The sequence below is a fragment of the Amphiprion ocellaris genome, chromosome 19 (genome assembly GCF_022539595.1).
Source record: "Amphiprion ocellaris isolate individual 3 ecotype Okinawa chromosome 19, ASM2253959v1, whole genome shotgun sequence".
In the NCBI taxonomy this organism is placed as follows: Eukaryota; Metazoa; Chordata; class Actinopteri; family Pomacentridae; genus Amphiprion; species Amphiprion ocellaris.
The window spans coordinates 18,649,591-18,664,831 of record NC_072784.1 but is presented as its reverse complement, the minus strand read 5'-3'; the positions used below and the strand labels follow the sequence as shown (position 1 = coordinate 18,664,831).

Sequence of the window (15,241 nt, the reverse complement as noted above, 5' to 3'; positions counted from 1 at the left end):
CCATGAGGCTGGCATAGGGCCTGTGCTCACAGCCCAGCACCATGCAGGCCAACTGGAATTTGCCAGAGAACATCAGAAGCATGTCCAGGCGTTGCTAGGAGTGTATTCAGGCGTGCGGAGGCCATACACACTACTGAGCCACATTATGAGTTATTATGAAATTCATGCAAGTTGGAGCAGACCGTGATTCAAATTTTCACTTTTACGTTTGGTGTGATTTTAAATGCACCCCTCACTGGGTTCACGATTTCAGTTTTCAATGACTGTTCTCATGTCATTTTGTTCTCAATTAATTACACAATGTACACTACCGTTCAAAAGTTTGGAGTCACCCAGGCAATTTTATGTTTTCCATGAAAACTCACACTTTTATTCATGTGCTAACATAATTGCACAAGGGTTTTCTAATCATCAATCAGCCTTTCAACACCATTAGCTAACACAATGTAGCATTAGAACACAGGAGTGATGGTTGCCAGAAATGGGCATTATGGAGACATTCCATTAAAAATCAACCGTTTCCATTTAGAATAGTCATTTATCACATTAACAATGTCTAGACTGCATTTCTGATTCATTTAATGTTATCTTCATTGACAAAAAATGTGTTTCTTTCAAAAATAAGGACATTTCTAAGTGACCCCCAAACTTTTGAATGGTAGTGTATATTAATAAGGTTGCTGCACAGCGGCTTGGTGGTTATGACCGTCGCTTTGCAGCAAGAAGATCCTCGGTTTGCGTCCCAGCCTGGGCCTGGGATCTTTCTGCATGGAGTTCGCATGTTCTCCCTGTGCATGTGTAGGTTTTCACTGGGTGCCCCAGCTTCCTCCCACAGTCCAAAAACATTGAACATGCTCAGGTTAATTGGTGATTCTATACTGTCTGTACATGTGAATGTGTGACTGTTTGCCTCCATGTGTAGCCCTGTGATAGACTGTCAACCTGGCAACCTGTCCAGGGTGTCACCTGCCTTCACCCTAAGTCAGCTGGGATAGGCTCCAGCACCCCATGACCCCACTGAGGATTAAGCGGTGTATAGATAATGGATGGTTGGATGGATATTAATTAGGGACTTTCAACTTGTATATTTGGTTTGAGATCAGTGTAAAATCCAAGTTGAATGGTAAATGTTGGGGCACCGCAGCACACAACATGTCATTTTAATTGTAGGGAATTTGGATCTGATGATGGTAATTGAATTAAATAATCCACTCTTCTACGTTATGTGATTTTGCAACCCAAACTAGGCCTGCAACAAAATTTATTGGATTCTTCCTTCGCCAGTTCCAATGAAAATTAGCTTGATAGTTTTTACTACTGCTGCCGACAGACAAAACAGTAATGAAAAGATATCTTCCATGGCAGAAGCAGTAATTCTCTGGGTGTTATAAATTTCTGCTCTGAAATAAAATGTTCCGCAAACAAATGGACAAATATCTCCATCCTTCACAAATGAGATGAACCACATGAATATGTGACCACATACTTTTTATAGCATAGTTTTGATCTTATAAAAGACTTAAATAATGTCATAATAACTTTTACATTTGAAATGTCAATGAAGCTTCACTTGACATCAGGTTTTTGAGAAATTTTGTAAATCCCAGATAAAGTAATGCTAACCCTCATATAATGTGGGTGACTGTAGCCGCTACTCCTCAGCAAGTTATTACAAACAGGTTTAAAAGAACTGTTGCAACACTGCACATTTCCTTATTTTTATTTATTTAATGTAAACAACAGTGCAACATGTAAACATCGCAAGACTTGAAGCAACACAGTAACTGTCTGCCAATATGATGACAGCTATTAAAAATTGCAGTTTTTTCTAGCATGGTCCCTGCAAAATGGCACAAATAAGAAAAAAAACAACATAGGTTTAAAACTGTCCAATACAAGGCAACAAGATCAACATGTAACATAACACTGCAGGGCTCTATCTTGTCTCCAGCACTCCGTCTCTGATCCTCCACTTCCAGGCAGAGCTGAAGTCCGGAGCAGGAACACAGCAGAGCTCCAGACCGGACTCCTGCACCTCCTCATCGGGAGCGATCTGCTCGCCCTGCTGCGTCTCCAGAGTGAACACCCTCTCAGAGATCTGCAAAGGAGACGCACATTTAGGTTTCTTACTTTGCCAAACAAGAAATCCAGTCTTGACATGTGAGTGTGCGCTGCTGCCGGCTCTCACCTGATCGCTGATCCCGGTGGCGATGTGGCCCACCTTCACCCGACGCGTCTCTCTGATCCGGATGCTGTTCCTGCTGAAGTCTGTGATGCAGACGTCCACCCCTGCGGCAGTCACAGAGCAAAGATGGTGTGAGGAAAATGTTTGGTTATATATTAAACAGTTGAAAATAAGAGAAGATGTTGACGTTTTTCATCCTACCTTCAAAACAGCAAGGTGGCGGTACTTGTGTGTGACCCAGCAGATCAACACTGAAGACCTGCACGTCTGGCTGACTGCTGCAGGAGAAAACACCGGAGCTGATGTCGTCTCCTGGGCTCAGGGACCAGCGGCCAGAGTCCTGGGAGGAAATGAAAATAAAAAGAGGAACACAAGCCAAAAAGTTAGTCTGTTAATACTTAAGCCATATTGATAGACACCACTGAGCCCTTTACGTGACTTTCAGTTTAGGAAGATGTGTCTGTGTCTGATGGCTACACTATTGATATTAGCTGTGTCATTTACTAACACTGGATTTTTTTTTTAAAGAACCTCTGACAAAAAAAGGCTTTTTCTCTGTGAGTGAATGTCTATTAGATGGCGTAGATGTTAACAAGTACAGACTATGATGTTGCCTGGCTTTAAAAATGGAATATACAGTACAGTGACTAAGCATTTTTGTCTTAAATTCCCACATTTTGGATGGAGGTGTACCAGGAGACAAAGGGATTGCTCCTTAGCTCAAGTCTTAAATTATCACTTATTAATCTCACTCTAAATATACACCCTCCATATACAGCTAAGCATATTGAAAGTATGTTCTTCTGTGTATTTATGGGTTACCTTTTTGTCCCATGGCTCCCAGGTGGAATAAGGATCACTGCTGATACAAGACAACAGCTGCTCCTGTGTCTCGGCAGAATGAAGCTGGGACAGACTGCTCAGGTAGAAATCTGAAAACAAATGGGAACTCAGTGAGCGGATGTCAAACATGCACCAGATCTGACGCATGAAAATAAGCAGAGCACTGAAAGAAACCTCACCTCGCTCCAGTTTCCGGAGCTCAAGTTCAGGTACAGTTGTCATATTGTTGCCCCTCTTGTAGTTCGGCTCAGAAATCAGCATTTGTGGACCGAAAGGTGAGCCTCGCTTTGACTCGTTACAATCAGCCGCTACCACCTCCGTCTCCTCATCGTCATCCAGGTTCTTCGTCCTCCCCCCTGCAATGATCGCCTGCTCAAGAGAATCTTGACGTTCCTCATCCTCAAAGTCAACACTGCTGTTAATGTGTTGCAGGGAGTCGGGAGGCTTGGTGGAAATGTACAAGGGCTCTGTGTAGGGACCCTTCACTGGGCTGGTGAGTCCTCCAACTGCAATCACATAAACCACATTACATTAGTGATGATATATCGCAGGGAGTGTGTTCCTTTATTTGTGGTTCATTTTCAATCATCACATCCAGATTAGAGGTGACAAAAATTCAAATACACTCACAGAGTCACCCTCACTTCAATGCAGTAAGCTAATGAGCAACAGAAAGTGTTGCATAGGCATTTTTTGCCCTGCATTTTGCCTCTCAGGACACATCCAGCACCTGACTACTCAGGGCTGAATAAACATACTACCAGGTACATTTTTTAGCAGATAAAAATCACCTACACCTTCACTGGCAGTTAATATTGTCCTAAAAAGATGCTAGATTTGAACAAAGAAGTCAAATTAGTCAGATTAGTCAAAGAATTGCTATACTATAATAACTGAACTTTCACCTTTGGATGTATCACCAGCTTCGATATGAACACTTTGATTAAAAAATGCAGAGCAGCTTCACTTCACCTTCTCTCAGAGCTCTGTCAGTTTTTTCTTTGAGCTCAGATGCTGATGATCTCTTCACTGGATCCTTCTGGAGTCCTGCTTTTATCACTTCAGCAGTCAGAGGGCTGCAGTCAGGTGGGACCTCTCTCAGAGGCGGTGGCTCATTAGCAATCTGTAACCATCAGAGGAAATGCATTCAGTCAAGATCAGATATCACGAGGACAAAATCAGGAATGAAGCGGCAGGGTGTAGTGTCAGTGTGTTTACCTTCAGGTAAAGTCTACAGGTGTAGTATCTTGTCCATGGCTGACACCCGTTGAGCATGTGCAGTAACATACAGCAGCTGCTCCACACATCTGCTTTGGCTCCACGGGGTTCCCCTTTTACAATCTCAGGGGCCATGTGGGTCTCTGTGCCCTTCATATCTGCATTGAATTACATTGCGAAAACAGTTGATTGAGACACAATAAAAGGCTAAGTTCCGCATCTTCTCAGCTGCATGTCTTAAGTTACATCACATTTACCTTTGGACCCACTGAGGCTCTGTCCTTGAGCGTTGAGTCTCTCTGCATGTCCAAAGTCACACAGGAAGGTTTCTCTACCGTCCTCCGACAGCAGCACATTGTCAGCTGTGGGAAACAAGTCCAGTCAGTAATCTGCTGTATGAATAGTTGATTTCCATGACTTATGTGCAGTTTGTGGATGACATAATTAGAAACAGGGCAGCTGCATAGGAATAAAACAGAAAAAGGATTCAAGTAAAAGTGAAATATGAAGTCACCGAGGGACAGCTGCTGCACTCTAACAATAAGCACATAAAGACATCTGGCATTACTGCCTTGTTTTTTCTGAGACATTACAGACACCAGGTGGCGCTTGAGCTGCACCACAAAAATCACGTTTCGTTTGCCCTTCTGCTTTTGTATTTTTTGTTCTTCCTCCAACTAAGTTCCCATTCTGTTTTTCTGTTTCCTTTATTTAAAAAAATACTTTATACCACTTTATTTTCATCTTCTGCCTTCTTTCTGTCCGTGTACTTTTCCTTCTCTTGTTCTCTCGCTAACTACTTCCTGCTCCTCTTACCCTCCCCCAACAGTTTCATTCTCCCTTTTCTTTCTTGCTCTCCTGATTCTGGACATGCGCTGTTTGTAAAAAGTGGCGGTGAGTCACACTGTGGGAAATTCCCAGCCCGTCTTCTTCTCTGTTGCAATTTCACAACACAGGTGTCTGAAGATCAAATCTAGATATCTCTCTCTGTAAGTCTTAATTTTCCACTTCATACAATAAGAATTAAAAGTGATTTTACTCACATTAAGTTTCACTATTATTACGTTGGAGTTACTGTTGTTTAAATTCATCATGAAAGTGTTTATGGCCCACTGCCAATATCTGATATTGATATTTAGTCTTAAAATTTAAGACTTTAGATGCTGTGGACTATAAAAAAGACATTTACAGAAGTATACTAAAAGGTTAAAGACAACAAAGAACATAATTTAGTTTCAGTAAAACTTGTGAAAAAGTAAGTAACTTTGCTTTCTGCATTTCTTTCCTGTTTCTCAGACCAACAGAAATAATCTCATTTTAAATGCCTGACTGTTCAGATACCTGCACTGAACTAACAAATTAATCATTACTTATCTCTCCGTAAAACAGTTTTTAGCTATAGTTTAGGCATATCAAGTGACAGGAATTCTGTGGCAAAAGAATTACACCTTCAGGAGATCCAATCAGTTTTAAGATTTGTGTTTTGGCTTGGCATAACATACCTTTGATATCTAGATGCACCACTTTTTTCTTCACCAAGTACACTAGCGCTGTTAAGACTTGAGAGTAGTAGTGAAGACTGAGGTCCTCTGGCAGCCGGCCACGCTCCACTATCAGCTGGCCTAGAGAGCCTGAAACAACGAGCAAGGTCAGAGCAGGACAAAGGACTGTGTCTTGCTAATATTTACCAAAACAGCTCATCTGACTCAACTGTTCCTTGTTATTACAGCCGGTGAGGAAGCCAAAGTTTGATGACAAAGGAAAAACGAGTGAGGTAAGAGATTGTGTTCATCAGGCAGGGATCTCCCATCGCAGATATTTGGTGCAATTTGGACCGTAACACTTCAAGGAGCCTCAACAGTCATCTCAGGCATCCCAGAACCACCCACTTCCACGTCTCGACAAGAATCACATCCGCATTTTCTCTACTCTTGAACTTTCTTGTCGTCATGTGACACCTACTGTACATGTGTTTGCACTTAATTCGCCACATGTGTTTGTTGGGCCTCGGCAGCAACAGTGGCAGCTAGTGCCAACAATGTGTGCTGTGTGTAAAGAGGAACAAATGAAGCTTGTTTACCAGATTTGTGGTCCATCAAGAGGACTACATTGAGCCCTTCTCTGACCACTCCAAAGAGCTTCACCACACGAGGAGATCTGAGGGCACTCCACGCACCCACCTCCTCACTGCTGAACCTCTTCAGGGCAATCTGTGAGAAAAACAATGGAACAAAAGATCATACATAAGATACTTGTAAATGAGGCCTGAGGCTAAGAGGGTAATATGCTCTGCGTTACCTTTTTAACGGCGAATCTGAATCCTGTGTTGACATCTTGAGCGATGTGTACTTCGCCATAAGAGCCTTCTTTGATGAACTGTGAGAGGACATACTCACTCCCTTCCTTGTATTCAGAGTCCACAGGCTGGATTTTCTATCAGGAAGAACGAGGAACAAGTTAGTTTGGTTGAAGCACATTTTAAACCAAGGAAGCAGAGTGAAGCAAAGCACGACGTACTTCGTTGTAAAAGATTAGCCCCTCGTTAGTGACAGAATCAGCTGCTGAGAGCTCATCTTCCTCCTCCCTTGCGTCCATCTCCACATCTTTGAAAAAGGGCCCTGCATAGCACGGGTCCCCCTGGCTGACGCTGCCCCTGAGGCCTGCGAGGGCCAGTGACGAGTCCCCCACACTGCTGAGGGAGTCTGAGCTGCTGTCCTCATAGGACCGGAGATTGGAGAAAGAACCCAAGACCTCTTTAGGCCAGTTGAGAGGAGAGCAGCTGGAGCCAGTGCTGTAGATCTTTCCACGGTACAGAGAGGGTCCTCGATCCTGCTCCTCTGAGCTTTCAATGCTACTACAGCAAGAGGTACTGAGGTTGCTGCTCCCTCCAAGAGATGACTCCTCCTACAGGAAAAAATAAGTTGATCAGAGGACACAGTGTTTACATTGTCAGGTGAATTTCCTCAGCGGCTGAACAGCCAGCATTTCACTTCCACAACAGAGGAAGGCTAATGTTTAGACGGAAATGTCCGCCAGCTGCCAAGGAATGTGGCAATTTATTGTTGAAGATGATTCACAAGGGAAGAACTACAAAGACTTTCAGCTCTTCTCAGAATACAGTACACTAAATAGCAACCTGCTTTTCAAATCCAAATGCTTTATTACATACATAACTCAATAAGATGCGAAGAATAACCAGAGTTCTCACCAAGATCTGGACTCGAGAACTTCCACTCTCCTGTTCAGGGACTCCAGAGGGCATCCGATGTCTCTGTCTCTCCTTCTTCTTCTCCAGTTTCTTTGTCCCTTTGCGCTTCTGCCGCCTCCTGGTCTTCTTTCTAGGGGTGAGCTGCGCCGATAAGCTGCTTGGCTCCTGGACAGAAGCTGCTGTCGGCCACGCCACGTTGTTGTGCTCGGAGGATACTCTAGAGCAACATGAATTCAAGACATGGTTAGAAAATTCAGTATAACCTCAGTGAGTAAATATGAAATGTAAAATGCAGGGAATGTTGTCAAGGAAATGTCATACCTGCTGGTGTAGCAGTTAGGGATGGGAACAAAGGAACGTTCAGAACAAGAGGGACTAAATTCTTGAGAGGATTCACCTAAAGAGACCACAGTGTTCGTGTTAAATTCTGTCCAAGCGGTAATTTCATATGCTGCATCTTAGAGAAAAAAAAACAAAAAGACATATTTACATTCTGCCTGAGCAATAATGGTTGAGGTCTTGAACGGCATTTCTCCAACTTGTTCTGCGGTTCCATGTGTGATGAGTTTATTAATTGTATCCCATTTTACGTAGGACATTTTGCTGTCCTTTGCCTCATCCTCCTCTTCCTCCGTCTCCTGCTCTGCGGTGGAGCAGGTTGGGCACGACCCCTTCAGCTCGGCTTGGTGTGATCCGGAGAAAGGTGCTGTTGAGTTGAAAATCCTCTGCCTCACCGCCATTTCCTCTGCTGGGTCTGAAAAGAGAGAAGATCACAAGTAGCTGATAAGTCAAGGTCTTTCTCAACAGTAGCATTGTGTTTTCAGGTTCTGTTTTTTACTTAAATGACCACATTAATGCTAGATAAGAAAAAAATCAGTTTCAGTAATTGGTTACAGATGTCCAGGTGCATTGCTTTTCTGACAAAATTTTTTGGGAAAACCTCAAAAGAAAAATTGAGAAGATGTGTACAACTGATCTACATATCAATCTTTTGTCTATGAAACGCCAGAAAAGAGTGATAAATGTTTACGCAACCCAAAAATATTTCATTTACGATCATATACAACAAAAAAAAACATCAAATCTTCATATTCCAGTAGGTGGAACAAGGAAATGTTGGGCATTTTGCATCATAAAACTGTCTTAAAACTATTATTTAATAGTTGCTAATGAATTTCCATTTGTAACCTTAACAAACAGCATTTTAATTATTGTTTAGATAGAAACTGATCTCGTTGAACTTGCTTCCTCACTTACACAGTTACTACATCGTACAGTTAATCACATGTTTGCTGCCAGTCATTGAAAGTAAGTGACCTTTACAAATGTTGCGTAGTTTGTGCTAGAAAGAAACAGTTCCTCCTAAAGTTCAGAAAGGACATTCATGATCTGTTCCTTTTGTTTAGTTCTTAATATTTTTCTGTTTGTATGTTAATGACCTTTTGCTAATGCCACCAGGCTAAAGAAGTTCATAATGTGTTTTGCAGAAACACCAGTTGTAATCAAGCAAAACAGAAAAGCTCATAAACCTTATTTAGCTTAAAATGACATGTTTACTCTTGTCGAAATATGCACAAACACACAGTTTAATGCAATAATGAACGGCTTTCAGTCGTCTACCTTACAGTTTGTCTGAAGTTTAACATATTGGACTACGCCCTATAAGTTCAGGAACACGATGATCACTTGATTATCAAACCGAACTGAAACTTTGAAAGTTTGTGGTGGGTAGATGAGACAGGAAACTCAACCCTGGCCTTGTTTTGACAGTTGCAACTGTGTCGTTCAGTGCAAGTGCTCTGTTTCAGTCAGAGGAAGTAAAATAGGTAACGGCTGGGTTGAATTTCCAATAAAGATTTGCATGACTACCTACCTGTCGCTCGTAGGCTATGACCGGCACAACATGTATGACTATAAAACCAACACACAGCTCAGACACACCATTCTCAACTGAGAGCTGCTTACATGCAGTTTGAAAGGCACAAATTAAGAACTGGGACAACAGTTGCAGCACGTTGCATCAGGTACATTTGATCTCAGATTCTCACACAAAGATTAATCCTAAAATCTTCTCTAAACCAATTGCACTGCTGCCACAAGACCTTTATGGTCATTTTTGCATTTACTCTACTAATACAAGTAATGTTACAGAAAAACTGTCATCAAACTCTTGTTGAATTTCAATTAAAGCTCTTTAGTAATCACATTACCTTCGGTGCCGACTTCATGCGCTGCAAGATTACCTAGAACTGAGCAATTCAACTGCCACTTCCGTCTTAAACCTCTGCATCACCACACCCCGATAAATTTACGTGGAAAGGAAATAGAGAAAGCTCTACCGCAACAAACACACCATCATAAAAACAAGTCTGTGTACGTGTGAAGCAGAGGAGCGTGTCAGCGTACCGATAGATGCCAGCCTGAACTGCCGTCTCTTTCCTGGGAATCCGCTCTGACTAACGTGTCATCTACACTAACTAGGTGCTTTGGTTGTATGCCTTGTCCTTCATGTTCTAATTTTCAGCAACGTCTCGACACAGTCTTTGCCACTGAGGCGCTCTGCTCTGCTCTGATCGGTGCTGGCTCTCGGCCAAGGGGGGGAGGAGCCGGCTGACTTATGGGAAATGCATCTACACTTCCCCATATTCCCCCCTCCCTCCGCTCCCTCCAAACAGGGCTGGTTTGCTCGCTCTGGCCAAGGACTACCGTAGATTAAAGGATAACATGTTTGATTGTCACGATCGACTGTGAACTGTGGAAAGTGACACAACCCTCTCTTGGTGGCATATCAAGATATAAGGAGGAAATAATGGATGTCATCTGTACAGAAGAGCATCTAGTATAAAAGCAGAGTATCGACAAACAGCTTGTTAATGTGGAAGTGTCACGTTGAGATGATTAGGATGACTTTCTATCCATCATGTGCTCCAATATCAATTTACAGTTTCATTTAGCTTTTTCATCCAAGGTGACGTACATCTGAGAGTAGATACAACATGAGGTAGTAGGCAGGCAGGCAGCACTAAGGGTCATCGCTGGACAACTGAGCCCTGACCAGGATTTGAACCACTGATCTCCACAGCCCTGTAAAATTCTGATTCCAAAGAGTCTGTCATGTCACACCCACAGCCATTCTCCACTATATTTCCTGTTGTTAAAACATCAACAAAGATTTGTCTTTCTTCATGGCATTATGAGTACATTCTTGTGGAAAATATTGGCCGACAAGAGAATTTGGAGCAACCATATGAGCTGTCACTCATGTGAGGCATCTTCTCTGTGTACCTGACATAAACGCTTTTCTTTTCAGAAAAGAACATTTTCAATAAAGCAGCAAAACAACTTACTCATATAAAAACCACTACAGAACACAGGAAAGTCAGAATAGCACTTGACTGGCCCTGTTGCGTGCCATAAATGAAAAAGCTACATGTAGGTTGCTCTCTGCACTTCTACTGATAAGGATATTGTTTGTCATGACAACAGTATCTTAGACAAACTGGTATAAAATAGGTAGATAGGTTTTGAAGCGTCTTTGCCAATCTATTCATCACTAACTTTGTATATTACATAAGTAGTTACAGATGCAGCTAACAGTCATATCTATTATTGATTAATCTGCTTATTATTTTCACAATCAATCATTTTGTCTCGAACTAAAACAACTAGTAAAGCACTCAGACAGTGCAATGCTCTGCCAAGGCTGCTCAGTCATATGATTTCCGATTTTTGTCCACGATTTTTTCCGATGTTTGCGGTTCACAGCGGTGGACTTTTAGTAGGATCGCAATCATGCAATCGTCAGCAGGTAGCTGACGTCGTGTTCACTTGTAGTCATAGTTACAGTGACACCGTGCCGCTGTCTTGCAATGATACAGAAATGTTCAACAAATTCATGGATCCAGACTATAAGCGGCATCACTGCCAAAATCTAATCAACTGGTCCTCGTGTCATTTCTGACCTTCCCTGAAGATTTCATCCAAATCCATTAGTCTGTTTTTGAGTTATGTTGCTAACAGAGACAGACAGACAGTCAAACCAATGCCTATCGTCACATAACTCCGCCGAGGCTCAGTGTCCTTGGCAGAGTAATTAGTCCATTAATCAGTAAAAAAATAATCTGCAATAGGTCAATAGTTTTAGAAGTTTTTAGGGGAAAAAAATGCAAAAAAAACCTCACCAATTTCAACTTTTTAAAATATGAATATTTTATAATATTCTTCTGATTTGGAAATCTTTATATATCTTTAAGACATTTTTAAGTTGTCATGTTGGGCACTGGGGAATTGTGATTAGCATTTTTTGCAATTTGCTGATTTGATCTGTAAAATGTCTGAACACAAAATAAAAAATCTTTTCAGTGTATGTCACAAACCCAAATTTTTAAATACTAATTGCTTAACCATTGAATGGACTACTTGTCTACAAATTTCTTTTTACTTTTCAGCAGTGTTTGGTTATTTTGTTGCTTATCTACCTGAAATATTTACTTATTTGCCCAAAGAGCGCTATTATTGTATACTAACACATGAGATCTAAAATCAAACATGCAAGACAAATACTTTTGAGAAACACAACACTGTCAAAATGAGAAGCAGCAAATCTTCACAACCATGAAACTGGAAAATGATGAAGCATTTTTAGAAGAAAAACAAACTTTGGTAACTGATTATTAAAACTGTTGCTGACTGCTGTAGCTTTGAGTCAGTCAAATAATCTAATAATTGTTAGTGGTCTTAACCCAATCCAGTCAAAACAACCATTAAATACCTCACTACACTTTTCTAAGATTTGCATAGGAGTTACTGTAAGGCAATGGATTCTGTCAGAATGTAAAGGCAGATCTAATACACTTGTAACTTAGAGAATAGACATATTCACCCTAACTGTTACATATAAAAAGATACAACCCATTGTGATTTTTTGTAAAAAATTCTTGAGCTAAATTCCACACAGTCAGTGACTATACTGAGCTCCCTTCTGCTGTTCATTCACATGGATTAATGAAATTCCAAGGCGGTTAGTAAGAACAGCACAAAGGCACTCAACCTGGAGTCGGCCACAGAATACAAACAGCCAAGTGATCCTTGAGGGACATGCTGGCTGCTTCCCACTCCTGGACTATGCAACACTCAGAGTTTTTCAGAAACCATCTGTATCCACACGTTTAAATCACAGGATTCAGTCAAACCTTTCTGCATCTCTTAAACAACTTCCCTTTTTTCACAGTTAGAAATTGGAGTCGTTTCAGTTACGAAGTGCAAAGTCCTACTAAGACTCCTCTTTTTGCATTCAGCTGATAATGTTCTGTTAATTAACTGTAGGTACAAGAAATGTCAAAATTCCTCGGATCATTTTGAATCACGTCAGAATACGTAGGAGACATTAATATTTCAGTTTGCTCATGTTGTTGCTTTCATCTGTTTTATGTTACTGGAAACATTATTGAGTTTTGAACTGAAGGAATCTGAACATGACAACATGAGTCTCTATTTTCAGAGACACGAAAAACAAGAAAATGAATCAGTTAGTCTAGAAAATTACCTCAAGATTACTCAATAACGGGTATTATGCAAGTTTGAACTTGAAATATTCATCCCTTTCAATATCACTTTGATAAATACCAGGAAGTTAGATTTATTGCACTTTTGTTGCACAAAACGATAAGAAACACGTAAATTTGCCATAAGTGAGAAGGAAATCCTCATGTTTCTTTAGATATGTACATATTCAAAACATTACCACTTAGATAAAATGAAGTCTAATACGTAGAACTTGAAGTCTAGGGTGTAATTCATATGTTGTATGCTATGTTAAATTATGCTGCAGTCCAATGTAAACTAACTTTGTATGCAGTGACCACATTTTATTCAAAGTCTTATCTGCACTTTCTTGCCATTGTGCAAAGGAAATGAGAATAGGACATTTGCTCAGACAGGACATTGGGTTTTTTCGCTCAGGAATGGAGCCGGGCCAGGCCTAATTCTCTGTAAATGCAGACCAGGAGTTTGATTCTGGTCCAAAGAATTGTCCTGCACGTATTTGTGCTGTGTGGAGAATGAGCAGAACTTGGACCTGACAAACAGAGCCTGTCAGATATGACTAATGTAAACAATTAAATCTAGTAGATATGAGCTAATAATTGCCTAATGTATAATACATCAATCAGGCCAGATAAGAGTTGATTATTGAGCAAGATTAACAACATAAACACGACATGGAGAGATTTTCTTTCTTGTTTTCTTGTGTAATAGGTGTGTCTTATAGCTGTAAATGTACTTTTTGTACCCTGGGGCATACTTTTGATATATGTATTTTCAGATTATCGTATGCATTTCGCCTTTTCCTAAAAGATTATATCAATAATTCCTGCAATAAGGCCTATTTGGCAAAGAAAAATATCCAACAACTTGGTGCCACTGACAGGAGTAGAGTTTAAACCAGAGATCCGCTTCATTAGGCGTGTGTCCGGTTTTGAAAAACGTTGTTAGTCAAACTTACTGTAAGTAGCTTGAAACATACTACTATTTACAGTTCTGGCCTTTGTTATTTTGTCACAAACTGGGAAAATGTCCATTAAGTTAAGGTTACCTCCCATTAGGTATATTCTGGGTGTATTCGCTCTCAACTAAACCTTCCTTCCGCCATTTCGCACAAAACTTCGCCCCAAATGTTGTAGTTATTCGTTCAGAAGTGAAACATTTGAAACAATATAATCTTGTTCTCGAAAACAAAAGAAGAGACTTAAGTCAGAGAAGTGTTTACCTGTTTAAAATACGTTAAGGTAAAGTAAATACAGTAGAGTCTTCACTTACCGATCTTTCAGACAGAAGGCGTCGGCCGATGGCGACTCACATCTGTCTGAGCCGAGAAAAACGCCTTCCGGTTACATTTCAAATTTTATTTCCCTAATTTTATAGCAACAGCATTTATTTGTATTATGGGGTTAGGGTTAGTGTCACTATTAATAAAAAATATGCAGTTTCATATATTTATTGCTGTTTGTGTTCCGTAAAATATGCTTACATGTTTTTGTAAGTCACAGTTGTGCTTTTAATTTGTAGAAATAACGTCAATGCTTCTTGGATGCATTTACTTCTAACTTGACAATTTAGTTTAAAAAAAAAAAGAAAAAAAGCCATTTCTTAAATTTGAGTTTGTTGTTGTTGTTGTTGTTTATACTCTTTTCTAAATAACCTCCAGTTGGCATTCAGTCTTGCTCTTGAGATTCATTGCATTTCATTTTTACCAAGATCAGGGCAAACCACAGTCAGATATTCCCTTGAGGTAAGACGCCCACCCACTATAATTCCCCTTTGACCACTAAATAAAGTCAGTTTTCATGTCAGGCCTTTTCTTGGTTGAAAATCTTGCTATTTTTACACACTGTCTGAAGAAGACAAAAAAGTAATGTTTTTAAGTATTTTTGATGTAATATTTTGACAGCGCAAAATAAGACAAGTGTATTTTATTATAAGAATACATAAATTCAAAATGCAAAAATAAAGTTTACTGCTTACTTGAGAGGCATATGGAGGTTTATACATTAGTTTGAACGCACGAAAACATTTTTTGCTAGAATATGTGAAAGTGAGAGGAGCAATTTTCAACAATCTACTCTCGATTTTTGATAAAGTATGCACACAATAAACTAATCCAGTAATGTGAAACCTAACCAGAGAAATATATGATTATCTTTCTAAAATTCTAACAGCTGTTCTTATGTTAAACTAATAGCGTTATGCTATATTGGCTTGCTGGAGCATTAGCTAACTGGCTTGAATTC

General features: G+C 40.3%; 1 protein-coding gene across 3 annotated transcripts; it reads right to left on the bottom strand.

Moving 5' to 3' along the window:
• Positions 1 to 1,704: 1,704 nt before the first annotated feature.
• map3k14a (mitogen-activated protein kinase kinase kinase 14a) lies at positions 1,705 to 14,331 on the bottom strand. Of its 3 annotated transcripts, none has more exons than XM_023289965.3 (16): positions 14,271 to 14,331; positions 7,945 to 8,208; positions 7,776 to 7,851; positions 7,455 to 7,671; positions 6,764 to 7,150; positions 6,545 to 6,679; positions 6,327 to 6,456; positions 5,749 to 5,877; positions 4,504 to 4,608; positions 4,247 to 4,404; positions 4,001 to 4,151; positions 3,208 to 3,534; positions 3,008 to 3,117; positions 2,387 to 2,525; positions 2,189 to 2,289; positions 1,705 to 2,098 (listed from the first exon to the last, which is right to left on the bottom strand). In XM_023289965.3, the coding sequence occupies exons 2-16, from the start codon at positions 8,192 to 8,194 to the stop codon at positions 1,937 to 1,939; spliced, it is 2,577 nt and encodes an 858-aa protein (XP_023145733.1). In that variant the 5' UTR covers positions 8,195 to 8,208; positions 14,271 to 14,331; the 3' UTR covers positions 1,705 to 1,936. The 3 variants fall into 3 exon arrangements, with proteins under 3 accessions (XP_023145733.1, XP_023145732.1, XP_023145734.1); XM_023289964.3 differs by lacking the exon at positions 14,271 to 14,331 and adding an exon at positions 9,861 to 10,018; XM_023289966.3 differs by lacking the exon at positions 14,271 to 14,331 and adding an exon at positions 9,665 to 9,811.
• Positions 14,332 to 15,241: the final 910 nt, after the last annotated feature.

Excerpts from the sequence above, each read along its gene's own strand:
- map3k14a (XM_023289965.3), bottom strand. The coding sequence starts at position 8,194 with ATGGCGGTGAGGCAGAGGATTTTCAACTCAACAGCACCTTTCTCCGGA. Across the intron at positions 6,457-6,544 it reads TCAGATTCGCCGTTAAAAAG|ATTGCCCTGAAGAGGTTCAG; the intron begins GTAACGCAGAGC and ends TTTTTCTCACAG. Across the intron at positions 4,152-4,246 it reads CCTGTAGACTTTACCTGAAG|ATTGCTAATGAGCCACCGCC; the intron begins GTAAACACACTG and ends TGATGGTTACAG.